Source organism: Empidonax traillii, unplaced genomic scaffold (genome assembly GCF_003031625.1).
Source record: "Empidonax traillii isolate 1590-97213 ecotype Southwest subspecies unplaced genomic scaffold, ASM303162v1 scaffold666:size787383, whole genome shotgun sequence".
NCBI classification, from domain to species: Eukaryota; Metazoa; Chordata; class Aves; order Passeriformes; family Tyrannidae; genus Empidonax; species Empidonax traillii.
In genome coordinates this window covers 457,376-477,042 of record NW_020955859.1, presented here as the reverse complement: position 1 = coordinate 477,042, position 19,667 = coordinate 457,376, and the positions used below count along the sequence as shown (strand labels likewise).

The 19,667-nt window shown below is 36.0% G+C and overlaps 2 protein-coding genes across 2 annotated transcripts in view; one reads left to right on the top strand and one right to left on the bottom strand.

Moving 5' to 3' along the window:
• Positions 1–8,651, top strand: part of CTSO (cathepsin O) — a 10,017-nt gene extending 1,366 nt beyond the window's left edge. Inside the window, exons 2-8 of the mRNA XM_027899425.1 lie at positions 684–789; positions 1,771–1,904; positions 3,057–3,224; positions 4,468–4,589; positions 5,765–5,928; positions 6,366–6,458; positions 7,899–8,651. Coding sequence (XP_027755226.1) covers positions 684–789; positions 1,771–1,904; positions 3,057–3,224; positions 4,468–4,589; positions 5,765–5,928; positions 6,366–6,458; positions 7,899–7,933 — 822 coding nt within the window. The 3' untranslated portion in view covers positions 7,934–8,651. The remainder of the gene's footprint in view (positions 1–683; positions 790–1,770; positions 1,905–3,056; positions 3,225–4,467; positions 4,590–5,764; positions 5,929–6,365; positions 6,459–7,898) is intronic.
• A 333-nt stretch (positions 8,652–8,984) lies between these two features.
• The window catches only part of TDO2 (tryptophan 2,3-dioxygenase), an 11,766-nt gene continuing 1,083 nt past the window's right edge, over positions 8,985–19,667 (bottom strand). The window contains exons 3-12 of the mRNA XM_027899423.1: positions 18,408–18,498; positions 17,718–17,788; positions 16,354–16,481; positions 15,219–15,405; positions 13,269–13,376; positions 12,554–12,665; positions 12,379–12,436; positions 11,782–11,861; positions 11,109–11,199; positions 8,985–9,936 (exon numbers count right to left, since the gene is read on the bottom strand). Of these exons, the coding sequence (XP_027755224.1) occupies positions 9,783–9,936; positions 11,109–11,199; positions 11,782–11,861; positions 12,379–12,436; positions 12,554–12,665; positions 13,269–13,376; positions 15,219–15,405; positions 16,354–16,481; positions 17,718–17,788; positions 18,408–18,498 (1,080 nt within the window). The 3' untranslated portion in view covers positions 8,985–9,782. The remainder of the gene's footprint in view (positions 9,937–11,108; positions 11,200–11,781; positions 11,862–12,378; positions 12,437–12,553; positions 12,666–13,268; positions 13,377–15,218; positions 15,406–16,353; positions 16,482–17,717; positions 17,789–18,407; positions 18,499–19,667) is intronic.

Here is a 19,667-nt window from a genome sequence, read left to right as displayed (position 1 = left end):
CACCGGGACTGAGGTCCCAGCCCCATCTGACTCCCGCCCCAGGGGTGGTAGTGACGGCCAGTGTGGTGGGACCGAAGGTGATGCTGCCCGGGATGCAATAGCAGACCACTATTGCCATTGAGGGAGTGCGATGAAGTCTTCATGGAAAACGCAGAAGATGGCATGAAGTTTTGCATATTTCGTGTTGATCTTTGTCAGCAGGAGTTGGAGGGGGTCAGATTGTCCTGTTTTCATAGCTCAAAACCCTGTTTTTCAGAGATCCAGGATTCCCAATAATATAAAGTTTAGAGGGTTTAAAGTCTTTAGGCTGTTATGCTCTTCTTTTGCTTTATAAAGACATGAAGCATGGTGGGGTTAATTCTTACCTGAAGACATTTTTACATATCTCTGAACCACAAGGTTTGTTGTGCTGTGAAGAACGGACGTCACACACAACTTGTTCTCAGCTTGCCTGTTTTGTCTGCTCCATATCAATTCTTTATACTTAAGTGTTTTTTTTTCAATCTTTCTTGGAGTTGAAATTAGTCTAATGGCTTTCATATTGGTTTGCTAGGAATACATAACAAATCTGAGGTGAACAGCTGTCTTGTTACATTCATGTTTACTGTTGCTAACTTTTTCTGCTCTTATAGTTTCATCACTACTGCTAACAAAAATGCCCACTTTTTTTTTTTTTCCTTCAGGAAAGTGCTAAAAGAATTAGATTACTGAATTCATCATCAAAAGATAATACGAGTGCTTTCTATGGGATAAATCAGTTTTCTCACCTGTTTCCTGAAGAGTTCAAAGGTACATTTTCTGGTTGCTGCTAATGCCTTTTCTGATATTTTTGTTATCTTTTCCCAGAACCTTGTGTTTTTCACATTCACAGATTCTTCCCGTGCTGATAGTCAGCTAATTTACAATGCCTGGTACACAGATCAGTACTTCTGAAGGATGCAACAATCCTCTTCATATTCTCCAGTCTTGCAAGGTTGAATTGCTCGCAGCCTGAATATGTTTTAGTATACAGACAGTTCTGTCTTTCCTTCTTTCTTCTCACTGTGCCTTAAAGTCTTCTTCAGTTGAATCAGTTTTTGAAGTGGAAGATTCACAAGGTTCTGAGTAAGTTCCTACTGCCTATCCCAAGACAAAACTCACTACAGCCCAAACAGTTCTTGGAGGTCCATGGTTGTACAATAACAGCTATGACTTTCTGGAGCAATGTAACATGCTTTATTTTTTCCCTAGAAAATTTGTCTGATATCTAACTTAATTTTCCCGTCTTGCTGTTCAAGTCTGTTGCTACACTTTCTATTTATCAGAGGATTTAACCCCTTTTTAAATTTTAAATAATTCAGCAACTTTTTTAGTGAAAAACCAACAGTTAGCAAGTGTTTCAGAATTTTTACCTTCTTCTACTCTTACTTTCCCCTTGTACCTGACTAAAATAAACTAATATTTTTTAAGTCAGTAAAATGTGAAAATTTTCCAACAAACCTTGTTTTATGGAGCGGTTATTGTTCAACTTTAGAGAATATTCATATTTCCTACCCACATTCCCTATATAGAATATTCCTTTATTTCTGGAACTATAGGAATATTTATATTCATTCTGGAGTATAATGATTATGTTAAAATATATGAGTTTTCTATGGATTTGAAAATGAGATCTAAACTCATGGTTTTAACTACAGATCAAAGTTACCTCTCTGACTTCTAGTAAAATTGTGGTTTGTGGAATTTTTTCTTTTGTTAGTAGATTTACAGATGTTTGTATTCTGTGTTTAGCTATTTACTTAAGAAGCATACCTCACAAACTTCCCAGATACACAAAAGTGCCAAAGGGAAAGGAAATTCCTTTGCCAAAGAAGTTTGACTGGAGGGACAAGAAAGTCATTGCAGAAGTGAGAAATCAGCAAACAGTAAGTCCTAGTGTTTTCCTTTCCTGGTTCTCAAGCACTGCTCAGAGACAGTTTCAGGGGGTAGACTGTAGAGCACAGTGAAGGTTTTGGAAAGGACCAGCACTGCCTCGAGACTCCTTGGAGAGCTGGCACAAGTATGAGCAGTTGAACGTTACAAAGTCACATAGCATTTTTTGCGAAGTGGAATTAAAAGGATGAGGTGTCAAAATGGTGCATTTAGGAGCTGTGCATTTATAAACTGTGCATAATACATTTTTTGATTTAGTTTACTAGATCTGCAAATATTTTGCATCATGTGTATCTTGTATTTTTCTGGAGGGACCAAGGTAAGTTAGTACCTGATCTTATTCCCCTCAGTTTACCTAGATGAGTATAGATCCTTTCCTATTCTTTGTTCCCATGATCGAATGCCCTTAGCTGGTCAACACCCATGTCTTTACCACTGAACACCTCAGGGGATGCATTCATGATAGGAAGGTGACCAGACCCCACATGACTACAGTTTATCCCAAAGCATTTTGGTAAATGGTAAGAAACAAGTTGTTAAATCCCCAGTGTCTTTCCTTTCTGTGCTTCACAAACCTTGGACCTTGTAAGGAATAAATTCTGCTTCCTATTTTAAAGGCCTCAGTTTAAAGAGTGTAGAACTGGAGTGTAGATTCTGTGACTGTCTGAGAGTTTTTCTGTTACGTTTAATTTCAGCTTACCATTTCTTAAACTGTAATCTAATACAGTTCTATAAAATTCTACAAAAATATACTAATGTGCTTAAAAAATAATTTCATCCTGTGTGCCAATCCTTCTTTAAGAAAATAGATATCTCACAGTAAAAAGCATCCTCAGACCTATCTTAAAGGGCAAAAATCATCATGAGGGAGTCCTTAATGTAAGACAACTGCACTGTAGGAATCCTTAAAATAAGACATCCATAACACATTTCTGGCTTTCAGAGAGCAGTATAGGGGGAAAAAAACAGATCAGTATTTTAAATGGATGATTAAATTTCTTTATTATTGCCTTAAAAACAAAGTTCAAGGATGGTGTAGTAAATTAAGAGCATTAGACAACTCTTTTTGACTCTTTTTTTGCTTTTCATATCAGGCTTCAAAGACAAAACTGACTTTTTCTTTCTCGTCTTTCCCTTTCTATCAGTGTGGAGGCTGCTGGGCTTTCAGCGTTGTGGGTGGCATAGAGTCTGCCTATGCAATTAAAAGAAACAACCTGGAAGAGCTGAGTGTGCAACAAGTTATTGACTGCTCATACAATAATTACGGCTGCAATGGGGGATCCACTGTGAGTGCTCTGAGCTGGCTGAACCAGGTGTGGAACTTTTAATAAACCCCAAACCCTTCATTAGCTTTCATATTACCATTCTTACTTACTGGGAAAAAGTGATGGGGAAGGTGAAGTGTAGAGCTCATCTGATGAGTGTGTACCTTTGTATGTGCACATACATATGTGTGCATGTGTATATGTATGCATATTTATTTAGCATCCAAGAAGGATGTTGACATTTTCTGCTTTCAGCTTTCTATGGTTTCTGTTGCAAACACTGTAAAATTATGTATAAGTGTGGAGAACCTCAGAATAAAATGGATTGTGTTTACTTTTGTTTCACCTGCAACCCAAAACATTGAAAATGCAGACATAATTTCTATTTCAGTTGTACCTAACACATTTCATTCATGAAAAACAAAAAATGCGTGTTAATAACATATGTAAACAGAAACATTTCAATATCTTTGAAATATAAAGTACTCTCTCAGATTGAATTATAAGAATATGAAAAGAATTCCTTCATTTTTTGAAGTTTAAAAAAACACTGTTTTTTCCTTTTTAAGAAGCTGTAATCCTACCCCTGAAGATTCATATAACCATGGCTAATAGGAGTCTAGATAACTTGACTAAGTTTATATTTCAAGAACAACAGAGGATACTCATCTTGATTCCTCTGAAACAAAATTCTGTCTCACTTGGCAACAGAGGGACCACAAATGAATTAGGCTGGAGAAGTCACTGTCATAAATATACTGTGCTGCAGAAGACAAGGAAAGCATAAAAGGCTGATACAATAGCTTTGTAGCTGGACTTTAAACTATTATATAAACATAATATATTAGAATGAGGATTTGATGCTAGTAACAGAATCAGACTTTTTACTATTTTATATAGTTTCTTGGGATAGTTGTGCTTCTTGAACTGTCCCAAGGAGAGGATAATTTTGTGTGTGGAAATCATTTGAAGAGAATGAATAGTCATTCATCAAATGATTATCTCTCTGTCTTGAAATTGATGGGATTGCTTATGAGGCTAGTTTAAACCTGAGATGCCTTTTAAATTTTATTCATTATTTAAAGACTTCTGAATCCCTTCTGAAGCTTTTTCAGTAAACAAGAAAATTAGAGATAGTAAATACCTATTTCACAGTATGACATTCTTATTTTTAATCTCGCCCAGAACACAATGAATTTTGAGTGGATTATGTGGTCATTTTCAATATATTTTGAGCTGCATAGTGACAAAATCAAATGCATTCAGTTCATACTCATTTATCTTCTTGCAGACAAGAGTAAAACTCGTGAGAGATTCAGAATACACTTTTAAAGCTCAGACAGGCCTGTGCCATTATTTTGATCGCTCAGATTTTGGAGTTTCAATAACAGGATTTGCTGCATATGACTTCAGGTAGCTATTGACTCTTTTTATTTGCTGTACTTTTCCTTCTGTGTTCAGCAATTGTGGAGTAAGCTGGAGTGAATAGTGCATTGACCAGGCAAAAATTACAAGGTTGATTGCATTAGTTCTGTAGCTGTGTGCTGGAGAAGGATTAATGCATAACATTTTTGAGAGTTAAGGCTTGCCACAATGAATCCACTCAACACTAAGCCTACTCCAATGAGAAAGCTTAAGGCTGTGGCTTGGAATTAGGCCTTTTAAATTGGCTGTGTATAAACTGGAGTGTTGAGTCGGTTACAGTTTCTTATGTTTGTTTACTAAACAGTGCACTGCTTTATTATTAGTAACAGTAAATCCTACCAGTAGTAATTGGAATTTGTTGAAAAAATTAGGAAATATTCAACTACTTCAGTATTCCTCTATTTACATACCCACCCACGTCTTCTCTACCCCAGAACTTTAGAAACAGTGTTATCAACTGAACTGTGTGAAGACTTCAGCTTTTTAGGTTTCTCTGTGAAAAAACTGTATTTCTAATTTTTATCAATACAATATAGCTACATACTGAATAAAGACAAGAACTGTAATTATGACTAGGAATTTGATTACTGCCAGATATAGGTAACTAAAATCAATTATACCTTTGCCAGTCTGTATTTGCCAAATTTAATTATTGCACATATCATGCATTGATAAATAAAATTGTATGAGGATGATAGTGGTACATGTCTGGTAGTGGAAATGTCCTGTGTTTTGATATGTTTGAGACACATATTTTAGTGTACTGTTATGTACAAGAGGTACTTCTGTATGCCTAAAAACAATGGGAAATCATAATACAGACTCATAGTTTGTCCAAAGCTGTTTGTAATTGAGAAGAGTGATATACAAAAAGTTCATAGTGCTCACCATTGCCCACTGACTTGACCCAGAAACCTGCTGCTTTTTAGTAGCATTGTATCTTTGGATCTGCACCTTTCCTATCATTTCTGTGTCCAATATTTGTATTACTGTGTTGTGGTATATGAAGTATGTAATTGCTGATGTATGTTACATGGCATATAGAACTCAGAAGGAACAGTTTCATTATTTGATTTTTAAATCATACCTAACAAGTAGATCTCTCAAATCCCTTAAGTGTGCTAACTTAAGTAACTTGGCATTATCACTCATTCCTTTCACAGTGGTCAAGAAGAAGAAATGATGAGGATGCTTGTTAAGTGGGGCCCTTTGGCAGTAACAGTAGATGCAGTTAGCTGGCAGGATTATCTTGGTGGAATCATACAGTATCACTGCTCCAGTGGAAGAGCAAATCATGCTGTTCTTGTCACTGGTTTTGACAGAACAGGTGCGTTTTCATCAACTGAACTTCAATCCAGTTGGTTTTGAGTTTTTTTCTTTTAGTTGCAGCTCTGCCTTCTGTGGGACAAGTGATTAAAATCCAGAATGGGGTGTTCTGTTGAAAGCTGTGTGGTTTGATGTCACATCAGTTCTGGAAATGCAGCCTGATCCCAGGAATAAAAATTCGTCACTGCTACTTTAGTTCTTGTCCTTGTAAACTCAAGAACATGGCTATGTGTGTCTTTATACTAGAAGAGCCCATGTCCAGTCTTTCAGTACTGGAATATTAGTTCTGTTCTCTGAACAACTGGTTTCACTGGCCTGTCCATCAAGCCATTGCAAACTATGAGATATTGAAATGCTAATTCGCTGTGTAGAGTGTTAGGAGTCTTTTAAGCTTCCCAAATCTCATGTTGTCTCTAGTTCATGGAATGTCTCTTCCAGGTAGTATCCCGTACTGGATTGTACAGAACTCCTGGGGGCCTACGTGGGGAATAGATGGCTATGTTCATGTTAAGATAGGCGGCAATGTCTGTGGTAAGTCTGACAAAAAATAATTAAGTGGTAAAGGCCACATGCTGGGATACATCTCTCCATGTGGGTAAAGCTATAATAAAGTAATATAATAGTAATATAATAGATATTATGTAATAATATAATGTAATAGTAAAGATATAATGGGATCGTCAGAGAGGCAAAACAAATCACTGCTATGCTTTAAAAGAGCTTAAATGAGTCCAGATGGGAAAATAAATAAGGCATTGCTAGTTCAACCGAGCCATGTATTTGAATGATTGAAAAGGAACGTGTAGAGGTAAAAATAGGTAAGGCATAGCGAGCAGTTAGAGTACTATTATACCTCTCCATGTAGAGGTAATGCCATTGTAAAGTATACAGTCATGTGTCATGGTTCTAGGTTAGTGCCATCGCTGTACTCCCTGTAGTAAAATAGCTGCTGTCCTTGTCTGGCGGATGCAATTATCTCTGGGCTCAGTTTAGGAAACAAATACAAAAATAGACTCTATCTGTGCTTGGGAAATGTGTCCTGCTTGTGGTTTTTGTTCTAGGACAGAGGGTATATCCTTTAAATCCTAGTTCTGTCTCCTGCCCTGGTGTTAGTTTATCTAAATCTTCTGCAAATAAAAACAGATAATATTCAGTTTGCCTGCACTCAGTAAAGATCAGAAGGATGTATCCAATCACAGCTTTTTCATGTTGCTGAATCTTTTGTTTTTACTTTTGTTTTGTATAAAGAAATGATTTTGAAAGGGAAATGTAGAAGTAGCGATAAAGCAAGTCAATTGCAGAGGTGGCAGGGAGAATAGATGTGTTATTTTCAAAATCTCTCAATAAAGCAGGATCTTTCACATTTTTTTGCAGTGTACCACACAAAAACAATCCAGCAAAGGACAGTAGTTGCTCATTTCCCCCAAAGATGTTGTCTTCTGATTTAGAACCCCTGACACCACTTTTAAGTGTAGAAGAGTCATTAGTATTTGATACCTTCACTGGCTATAGTCAAACTTTGCTTCTAGTGTTGGAATGGTTGCAACACAAAAGAGCAGAACCTGTTTAAAAGCCTAGTTTGCACTGTGTTTATGTATGTATGAATGTTCAAAAACATGTCTTGTAGTGGACTTTGTGATCTCCGGTTTCTTAGTGACCTTTCAAAGTTGCATAGTTTCACGTTGTCTAATATTGCTGATGCAAGATATCAAGGTTTAGATCACTTTTCAGCACAGAAATTGCACCAGTTCTGAGTCCTTAAAAAGGATCTAAAATTTTGGACATGAGAGTAGGTTTCAACTATGCACAGTGTCAGGCAAGCAAAAAATAAAAGGGCTACAGATGATTCCATGTAACCCCTACTCCCAGCAGTTCAGAGATGGCATTATATGAATAGGAATTCTAGGAATTTATTTATGGGAAGTCTCCACTTCCAGTATTTATTGAAAAAAAATTTTAATTCCTTTGCAGGTATCGCAGATACAGTTTCATCAGTTTTTGTTTGACACTTTTCTGGGCCAAAAACCACAAATATCATTTGGACACACACTGTATATGAAGATGTATTTCAACACAACATTTTCTAAAATAAGAAGTTGCTATAACGGCAGTTCCTGCGTCCAGCAATAGATGGCTGAAGTTTTTAAAAACATTTTTATTTCGAATTTGTGTTGCGTGCCAAATTTCTCATGGAATAAGAAGACTCCGAATCAACTGCAGGGTTACAAAGATGGACTGAAACCTCAAATGTGGACTCTATCTAGGGTTGAATACTATTCCATAGAAAAATCTTAAAAGGAAAACAGTGGTGACAAATGAGAAGAAATTTGGATTAAAAAATCAGTAGTATAACGGTGTATTTTAAATTATTTGAATATAAAAAGAACCGCGAGTAACAATTTAGAAAGTCAGCAATTACAGAATACATCAAATAGAGTCAGTGTTAAATTTCCCTGTGTTAATTCAATTCATAGGTGAGACTTCCTGGGAATCAAAAAGGGGTTCCAGCTTGGCTGACGTGTGAAACTGCAGCTGCAGGCAAATGTAACTAGAACTCACAACCAAGCATGGAATTCTAAAATGCTCTGAGTTTTTCATCTGCAGTGCTTTACCTGTGTCTTTTAAGAAGCCCTACTGTGAAAAGTACTGAAGCAATTCTGTAATTTTTTCACTCAATTACTGTACCATGTTAATATTTTTTTTATAAACTTTTTATGAAAAATGCAATGAGTGTTTTTAATTGTGTATTGTAAGTATTGCTGGTTTAGTCCTTCTAATTGCTAATATATTTTTAATTAAAGGAAAACCAAGTGCGATGTTTCAACTAATTCAGGTTCTTCTACTTACTGAATTTACTTGGCTGAAAACTTCAGATTAGCAAAATGAAAAGTCTTCTGCACTCATTGTGTAGTTTGGCCTTCCCTGAGTGGTTTACAAACAACAAACAGCACACCTCCACAACTGGAAAACAATTGCTGTGGTACAGAGAACACACCAGAAATTCAGGCCTACAGTGTGTGTCTTTCCAAAGGAAGCATTTAAAAAGACAAGAGTCTATTTAATTAAAAGACCACACAAGCTTTATTGATATTCTATGGTCAAATTTGCCTTTATTGTGTGTCAGTTTTATCCTTATTTCAATGATAGTTTGCATAAAAGCCACTTCAAATGCCTGTCACACTGTTGTTTGAACTTTATAGTTGCTTTAGAAGAAGACTTAACAAAAGATGAGCTTTAAGTAAGTACTTATATCTGCTATTCTTAACAGTAAGTATTTCTACAGAAGGGATTTACGTTCACGTGTAAGCCATACATAACAACATGATTGTTGATCTATGTATAAGTTCAGGATGCTGCAGTTCCTATAGATTCTGGACTTTTTAAATATAGCTTCTGAAACTCTTAACCCAAAATTCCTCTTGAAATTGCACAGAAGAGCTCAGAAACTGATATTCCTCTGAACATGATGAGACTGATTATATCCTCAACCAGACATAAATTAGTAATGGCCATTAGGCAAACAAACAAATACAAAAATATGTACAAATAAGTCATGGTCATTATAATTCCATATGATTTGCACTCTCTCTCTCTCTCTCTAGGTGTAGGTTTTAAGAAGCCAGCTGAGTTAAACTGGTCATTGAGTTGGATTGGGGTATCATTTTAGTCTTAGTATAGGCCAACTCAATACAGATTATTTTTTCTACAAACAATTACATTTCTTCCACAAGCCGATCAAACTATTCACATAGCTGTCATACATAAATACATATTTACACTGTTACGTTTGAGGGGTAGGACCACTCAAGGTGAAAGTCATGAAGTTCTTTACAGCAGCCAGTCTAGAAAAGCAGTCTAGTCAGAGTCGTCGCTGCTGAAATAGGAACTATCACAATATTCTGCTGTGTAAAGGAATTTATGAATGGTTGGATTCATCTTTGGTATCCAGTGTCTTGGCACTAGAAATGTTGAAAGATTGAACAAATCCACAAATACCTTGTATCTGTCACTGAAAAAGACAATTGGAATAATAAATACATCAGCACAAGAAGGCCATAATTTCTAAATCCTCAGCAATCATTCCATCTCATTAATTTAATGAAGTTTCTGTACTAACCTTCCTGAATATTGCAAAACAAGAATACAAACCTAACTGTTTCTAGGGCTTAGCAGATTAGGTTTAAAAAGGGAGTGGGGTTGCTATAGTCATGTCTTTCTTCTGAAATTGCAGAGTACATATGGTATAATCTCCAGACTGTCGCTCTTGAGGTAGATACGTAGTAGTATTTATCTAGGAGCAGTGTTAACCTGAAATTAAGGAAGACTGGGAGGGCTTTCTAAAAGAGACAGTGGACCTTCAATCCTTGAATTCAGTCCAGCCATCTGGTTTCTATTCTGCCCTCTGTTATAATAGTTGTGATGGTAATTGTTGCCCAAGGCCATACGTGGTAGTTGGCAGCTATGTACAGTTTTTATTTGAAAACAAACCTCAAAGAAGATCCTCTTATAAGGAGGTCTGAATATCCTTGTGCTTTTTTTACATAATGTTGTTCGGGACTGTCAGGACAATTGCAGCTAGAAGGCCCGAATTTTGTGTAAAAAAAGTTCTTCTCATTCAGAGAGTTCTGTCCTCAGGCCACAACCATCCCTTTTAAGTTTCTGCTTCATCCAGCAGAGGGAAACATGTTTCTGATCATTGCCTACACAGCTTGAGAGTATTAATTACTATTGGCTAAGATTATATTCAATACCAAATTAAGTACCCTAGGTTGTGCAATTAGTGGTCACACTAAGGAATAAAGAAACTCATCAGTTGCACAGTAGATAGGACTCATTTCCAGCCTGTGTCACCTCAGTAACTTGTGCTACCTGGCACACAGACTAGATAAGACAGGGTTAATATTATTTGCTATCGCAGTAACATCTGGATCCTTTGACTGAGAATTAGACATGGCACTTTGCATGCGTGATCAAATGAATTTTTTTTGCCCCAGAAGGCTTGGAATTTATATATGTCAACATGATAAGTAAATGTACAACAACCAGGAGGCGATGCTAGAGTCCCAGAGGAGAAGCAGCAGCCCTTTGGCCTCCAGTGAGCTGTCTGAAATATGTCTCCTAGCATCAGAGGTTTTATGAACTCTGTTGTTGCAGGTAACGGGGGAAACACATTATTTTTACCTCACTGTTGAGCGCAAATAGTGGTAGCCTGATGAGCCTCCGGTGCCAGCCTTGCTGCCAATCATTCTGTGCACCAAGCAGACATGGTTATCTGAGTGATTAAAAAGAAGAAAATGGCATTATGTTCAGTGTTTAGATATAACCAAAGAGTCACGCCAAGATGTATCACTGAAATACTAAAGGGCACACAGAGATCTTTACAAAGATACAGAACTACCAGATTTTGAGAAATGCAGGAGTTAAATCTGCCACTCATCAGTCAACTAATACGAAATTATTGTTAATTCAGAATGAACACTCTAATTGTTATACATTATTATGCTCTGATAATACTGAATTAATGCATTCACTTATGTGTGCCTAGATAGGGAAGGAGCAGAAGAAATGTTTTCATATAAAGACATCATGATGACATTTGGAAAATATATACCTGTCCCTTAAATAAAAGAATTCACCTAACTTATAGCAGGTCATAGAAATGACAGCTATACCTATGTATCTCATTATCACAGAAGCAGCTCTTAATCTTTCCTTTTGGCTGAAGTACAGACAAAAAAAGGCATTCGTAAAGCATGAACTCTAAAGCTCAATTCTAAGACATTCTAATTCAGGGACAGAACAATTTATTTGCATCTAAAAGAGGGAGTGTCACAGTCAAAAAACGGAAACTTACATCTCCATTTGGTCATGAGCACGTCGAGATCCATAAGGGAGGTAAGAAGCTGAAAGGGAACCTGGAAACGAGGTTCCTCTCTTGGAAAATGAAAGAGAAGACAGTGAGACCTCTTGGTCTATACTGTATTTTTCAAAGAAGCACTTCACTGGTGCTTAGTGACGTTACATATATTTTTCCCAAATTGGTATTGAAATGTTAATGGATATTTTAACAAACGCTTCTGCCATGTATGACTTGATCTGCACCTTCTCTCTCCTACTTGGAAAAGGACTCCAGATCTTTCTAGCACAGGTACAACAGTTTGAACAAGGCATTTTCTAGTTACCATCTGAGGAACAGCATCTGGTGAGACACTAACTAGACACCCAGAGGGGCCATGTAACCTCCATCCATGAAGACATTCAAAACTCAGCTGGACATGGCCCTGAGCAGCCTGATTTGACTCTCTAGTGTCTAACTAATTAGGGTTTCTGTGGAGGGTTGGATTAGATTATTTTCCAAGGCCTGTTCCAACCTAAATAAATCTGTGCTGCTGTTCTTAATCTTCCCCTCTCTTCCTGCCAGTAAGAATTAAAGTACATCTTCCAACATTACCTGTAGAAGTAGATCATTAAGGCCCCCTTCAGCGCTTTGTAAGACAGCCGTCTTTCTCCTGCAAAATACAAGTGTCCTTAATTTGTTATTGATTATCCTGCAAATTTAATGCTATTATGTGATTATATATATCATGTATAGAACTTACAAGTTTACATAAAATATTACAGTTTACCTTTACTGAGGAGATGTTCATGGCGTTTTTCATCAAATAATGAAAGTAATACATCTCTCTGTTTTTGGAATTCAGACAATAAGTCATCCTTCTCTTCTGATTCTGTTTTGGCCTTTGATATTTAAAACAAAAAGAGGTTTTAGAATTCAATAGGGAAAATTAAGAACTTGAACAACTCATTATGCAACTTTTATTTTCATCATAAATACTCTGAAGTTCTTACATCTACTTCTTAGATGTATTTTCAAACAGGATACATGAGTCACTGACCTTTAAAAAATGTCATTACCACAAAATGTACAATTAAATAGATGCCAACACAATTCAGATGAATGTCCAAACAAACTTCTAGCTTATCACTTTAATTTCTGTCTAGAGGCCTTAAAAACAATCTTAATTTGTTTCAAGTTTGATTTATTTTGTTTTCAAGGCAAAAAGAAGACATCCTTTCATAGCTTTGGGTAAGAAAATTGTATATAAAAGTTTAGGTAAGTTAGAAAGTTATAAACATATTCTCAGGAAATTGATTAATTCTTGTGATTTTTTTTTCATTAAAAATGTACTTAAAAATGCAGGTCAAAAAATATTCAGGGATTTTCTAGTGCTTATGTGCCAGTGTAATTCAAATGGTCATAGCAGCAAATTGCAAATTTAAGTCGGAATGTTATTTTGCCAGCTGTCTTTGCTTATAGCTAGTTCAATAGTACACATATACCTGTATCAAGGCAAATTCCTCTTCTAGACCTTTTAAAACATTCACTTCGAATTGTCCCCAGAAATCAAATCCTTCTGCTTCGAGTCCTGGAGTTCTTTCCAGCCATGCCTTTAATAATAATAATAATAATAACAATTATGATAATGGTGTGTTTAACAATGCAAGCACATTACCCTAGAATTACAAGTTATACCACCATAAATTTTACTTCTTCAGTTGTTCTGGTTTAATATCCTGTAGAGGTGCTTATTGCTGGAGTAAGCACATATGATGATTTATACTTACATAATGGTGCCATACACACACCCACATGGGTTCCAGATTAAATGACCAGTGTTGGAAGACAAAAGTTTTCTCATTCTAAGGGTGTATTTGAAACAAAATCCCATGTACATACAGAAAACAATCTTATTCCACATATATATAAATAGGATAATTGTAATGAAAAATCTCAGAAGGAAGATATAAAACCATTTGCAGAAACAGTTTTTATCATGTCAGATAGGCTGAATACTGATCAAACTGTGTAATTAACTTAAGCTACAATACGTGGTGATAAAAGCTAGAAATTTATTTGACAGTTAGCAAAGCTTTCTCTTTGGTTTCTTTTTAATAATGGAAATTAAATTAGGAGGGGAAGAATAGGAATCCTTGTGATAGAATTCCCTTTAGAGACCACTTAATTTACCTCCTTCCTATCTGAAAGATACAAGAGTATGACATCTAAGCTAATGAAGAAAAGTTAAAGAAATTTCTTAAATGTTCTATGTCAGGTATTACTAGACAGACAAGGCTAATACGAGTGGATGATGGGTTTTGAGGTTTATACTGCATTTTTCTTTAAAAAGCTATCATAGAATCATAGAATCATTAAGGCTAGTAAAGACCCATAAGATCATCTAGTACAACTATTACCCAGCACTGCCATTTTTATCACTAAAAGCATGTCCCTAAGTGCCACATCTACACATCTTTTAAATACTTCCAGAGATGGTGACTCAACCTCTTCCCTAGGAAGCCTTTTCTAGTGCTTGAAAACCCTTTGGTGAAGAAATGTTTCCTAATATCCAGTTTAAACCTCCCCTGGCACAATCTATGGTTGTTTTTTCTTGTCCTGTTGCCTGTTACCTGGGAGAAGAGATCGACCCCATATTGCTACAAACCTCCTTTCAGGCAGTTGTAGAGAGTAATAAGATCTTCTCTGAGCCTCCTTTTCTCCAGGTTAAACCATCCCAGCTCCCTCAGCTGCTTCTCATAAGAGCTGTACTCCAGACCCTTCACTAACCTTGTTGACCTTCTCTGGACATACTCCAGAACCGAAATGTCTTTCCTATAGTGAGGGACCCAAAACTGGACACAGAATTCAAGGTGTGACCTCACCAGTGCCAAGTACAGAGGAGAGGGATGATCACTGCTCTGGTCCTGCCTGCCACGCTATTGCTGATACAAGCCAGGATGCCATTGGCCTTCTTGGCCACCATTATGTGAATTTTGTGTATGAAGATGGTAAGGGAGTTGGAGAAACTAGCGTGAGTCCTTTGTAACTCTGAGACCAAGTCATCAAATCAAATTAAGTGATTTTAACCTCACTAATAGCCTTTACTAACAGTGGAAATATTTTTAAAGTTTTTTTTCTCAAAAGGTCTTAGAGTCATGGAAAACAAAGCAGATGAAACAATATATTTACATTCTTATATTGCATTTCCACAGTACAATTTACAAGTTTAGCAGTGAGAATTTTGAAATGAAAGGAAATGCTATGAAAAGTCAGTTGGTTTACTAATGACTAACTCTCTTTCATACAAATTTTGATAAGAATCCAAAACAGAATTGACAGGGAAATTGCCAGTATGCTTACTTCTCTTATGAAGATTTTGGCACTGACACCAATGAAGGACATTCCTGGGAGATGGGGGAAAATGAAGCAAGGTCTAAGAGAGACATTGTTACCTCCACAAGTTGCAGTAGTGTTGGTTCTTGCTCTGATTTAAGCAGTAATTCATAATCCTGTCCCTTGAAGTTATCAAGATAATGCCTTCTGTTATAAGGGACTCTCAGACTTTGAGGAACTCCAATTTTGTTCTCTAGCAAGCGAAACTGCAGGCTCTGAAAACCTGAGGCTGGGCTTAGGTGGTATCTTTGGGAACAGAAGAAAAGAGGATACAAAAATGCAGTATGTAATTTGACAATGATGGGTTTCTCTTCTTCTCAATAAACCAAAACCAACCACAAACCAACAAAAAAAGCGCCCCAAACCAACCATATTTCACATTTAATGAACATCAAACTGCAATAAAGAAAAGGAAAAAGCTATTTTAATGCAACGACAAGGTACGTATAACATAATCACATTTTCTAGTTATATATTGTTTGTGCACACAGAAATACATTGACACACTTATGTTTGCATTGTGTTTTAAAATGGCAGCTTTGTGCATGTGATGTACAGGAGGAAACATTAGTAAAAATCATTCCCTTTCCAAACAGAAAAAGCAGCTTCACCCCAAATAGATATTACAAAAATTTCCAGAGCAATAAAGTGAATGAAGTAAAAACAATGAATACATTTTAAATAGGCTTGTTACTCAGGATAATTCCTGTACATTGGTATATATGGTATATATGTGCAATATTATATTTTGCTTTATTCTATACAATAGAATAATGTTCAGAAAAACTTTTAGTGGATTTTGTTTAAGGGGACTAAGGGGATTCAGAGTTAAATTGTCCGACTGTGTTGAAAACATTACTAATAAAAGTAACTTGAAATCCCACATTGCTAGATCATTGTAACACATTTTGAACTGCTAGACAATTACAGATGTTTCAAAGTTCCAAGAGAAGTAAAATTTTAGTTTTCTGGTTATAATTTGGGAACATTAAAAGATAGAAAGGAAAGGGTAATAAAACAATGTAGAAGTGAATGGGATGCTGGATGGCACTGAGGTCACAAGTCAGACAGGTCAGTGACAGAAGCAGAACAGGAAAGCAGTCAGCCATCAACACACATCCAAAATTCGCCATCAGTTCTAAAGATGGGAATTACCAGCTCGTGGATTACTGTGGAAGAATGGTAAGTATTTACCTGAAATCAAAGAAGTCCAGTGCAGTCATAGTTTCTAAAACTGAGAACTGTTCCACAAGTAATTTCAGAATCAATGAAATTCTATTCATTCGAGTAATAACCTTCAGCATGTTCCTCTCATCTCTTACCTGTAGGAAAAAGAAAGATCACAACCAAAGAGAATGGTGTTCCCTTTAGGTCCTACCTAGTTATTTCACATCTTTTTACTGTTGTACATTACTTTAGTTCCTAAGTCCTTCCCACATGAAATCCATAGCTGCAGAATCTCATGTAGAATAAAGCACTCTGTTTTTAACTGAAAACTGAAACTACAATTTTCAAAGATTGAAATCTTTGAATTTTTTTTGACAGATGATACAAGTGGGCTAAACATATAGGAATTTTTTCTTTTCTATGTTTTTGACTGAAATAGAAGTAAAAGAATTTAAGTTCTAGACATTTCAAATTCTGATTAGAAGCAGGGTTTCATTTTTCCCAAAATGAAATAACAGAAAATTGTTCTACTGAAGAACTGATTTGAATCAGTTAAAATTTGATATAATGTTAAGCTAAAAAGCCAACAAAATAATTTATGTGGAGGACAACAGAGATAATTTTCTTCTTTTGACCTAGTCTAGTTTCAAATTTTCTTTGCAGACACATGCTCAGGATGTAATCAAGGTATTTCTCAAATTGCATGCAGCCTTTTCTGTGGACGTAGTATCAAATCAAGAGTTTTCCATTGTTACCTATTGTTATAAGCTTAAGTGCTCAGCTTTAGACAAATGTTTAGAGATGTTCAAAATATTACTGTTATATTTGTAATTTTCAGAAATTCTCACTCAATATACAGTGTGATTTTGATTCTTGCTTTTCTGTTGGACTTAATATTACACAACTACCAAAAGAGTTTTCTTTCCCACAGCAGATATTGGATGAAAGGATACTATATGTAGACTTCAAAAACTGAGCAAAGGCAGATGGGACTTTTTGTCATAAAAACACCTGTGAGCCCTCTGGTTTTCAGTTTTGCCTTTGAGCCTGATTTTTTTGCAGTAGAGTATTTCCAAGTTAAGTTTCTCCTGTTGTCCATTACTAGTAGGAGAGCATTATGAGTGCATTTTGGCCAGTGAAATTGGTCTTGGAAGGTGATCTATGCAAAAGTCATTTCAGGGGGAAAAAAGATTTTGCTGATCAAAAATGTCTACTGTCAGGATATAAGAGCCACTCAGCCAAATTTCACTGATATCATGTTTTGATGCTGTTTTTGAAAAGAGAACATGAACATGTTGCTTTAGTAACCCAAATATATCAGGTTGAAAGGCAGGAGACAAGAGAAAGACAGGGCTGAATTTTCCCCAAATTAATATTTGCTTCTAACTTACGTGGCCATTTTGAAAGATCACTCGCACAGAGTCCATTTCCCACAAAATCTGCTTAAACCAAAGTTCATACACTACAACAAGAAAGGCACTGTTAGCATCAACTTTGAGGCTATTTGTTTTTATTTCATAGTACTGAGAAAGTGAAATTCTTATATTTTGATTTGAAATGAATATTCTACATTTACCCTGCCAGCATACAAAAAGATGCTGACGCACAAACTTATTACCTGTTACAGTATGCTGCTTAAAGTATTCCACAAAATAATCTAGAGTCAAGAGTGTTGACAGAACTTTTTAAAATATGTTTTACACATCAGATATTTGATATACAGCATGTTCATTACAAAAGAAGGAAAGAGAAAATCCAGATCTGATACTCCAGTAAAAGCTAACTCCAGAGCTGCTTACAATCTACATGTTTCCTGTCAGTAACAGGAAAATACCATCAGGCCAAGGCCTGCAAAACAGGTAGATATGAGCAGTTAGGGAGTGCCCAACCAGTATGTTGACCTCTAGACAGATTCTAGATGGTTAAATCTGGATTGAAGTTTCAGAGAAGGCACAAGACATCACACAAAATTTGCCTACAATAAATTTCATAGCAAAAAAATTGTGTATTGTATGTTTCAGCACCAAATAACTCCCAGTTGAAAAATATCAGTAAATCACCACTGAACTCCTCCTACTTACCTTGATGCGTCACAATGAAAAGATGCTCATCATGGATTTTTTTCCCTTTCTTCTCACTCTCAAGTTCTTGAGCATTCAATATCTTGTTCAGCTTAAAAATAATAATAAAAAAGACTGTTCTATAAAATTCTTGATTCAGCTATGAGAAATGGTAGTCCTACTCTGTCCAGCTAATATGTAAGGATAAGATTTTTATAACCTATATCTATAGACTTCACATTCTAGGTTATATGAGAAGTTAGACTACATGGTCTCAGGTATGACTTTTACTTTTAAATTTAAAAAAAAAATTCATCTTTTCTAAAATAGAACATTTAGGTACATCAAGTAATAAAGTTTGGAAAACCATTTTAAGGGTATTTTTGATTATTTAAAAAAAACAAAACAAAACAAAACAAAAACACAACAAAAATAAAAACCCACCCAGTATGTTTTCCAGATCTTAGACGTAAACTCTCACATTCAAAGAAAATGGAGTTCCTATACTAAAATTTTGTGTAAACATACAAGAATATCTGCATAAGAGCTCTGATTTGAGGCTCTGCTAGACATTTCAGTTCTGGCATTACTATTTCTTTTTAAATGAATCAAATTTACAATCCAAATATAGTTGTTTAAAAAGAAATCTTTGCAAGATTCCATAGAGTAGAACAAATGTCAACAACTTATCTTACAAGCACAGAGCAATTCCTCTCACTTTTGGCTGTCTCAAAAAAAAAAAAAAAGATTCTTTTATTGCCTACGGCATTAATTTTTTTACTTATTTCTTAATTACTTCTAGTTTTTGCAGGTCTTAGTTGGGGTTCATTTTTTTGTCCCACCTAGTAATCATCCTATCCCCTAGATTTCTGGAATATATTTTTTCAGCCAGATATTCTGGACTTTCATGCAATAATTCGAGGAAATTGCACAGAGCCTGCTGATATGGAGAAATTGCCAGACGGTGATTGTCAGAGCAAAGAAAGTTTTTTGTGTGCGCCACTTTACAGTTTAGGTTTACCAGGATGAATAACTCCCCACCAAACCCCTCAGAATGCCCATCTTCCTCACAGTTTGAGAAGCCTTCCCATAGTCCATCTGCACCATTCCAATTGAGACAGGCATTTGTGCCTCTTACTACACATGGAGAGCTCATGTAGATGAAGGGCACTCAGAGACCTGTCTTAGTGACTGGCTGACTGCTGGGAGAAGTGTCAGTCACATGTCCTGCCTCAAGTCATAAGAGTAACCAGGACCGCAAACAAGAAATCCTTAAACTTA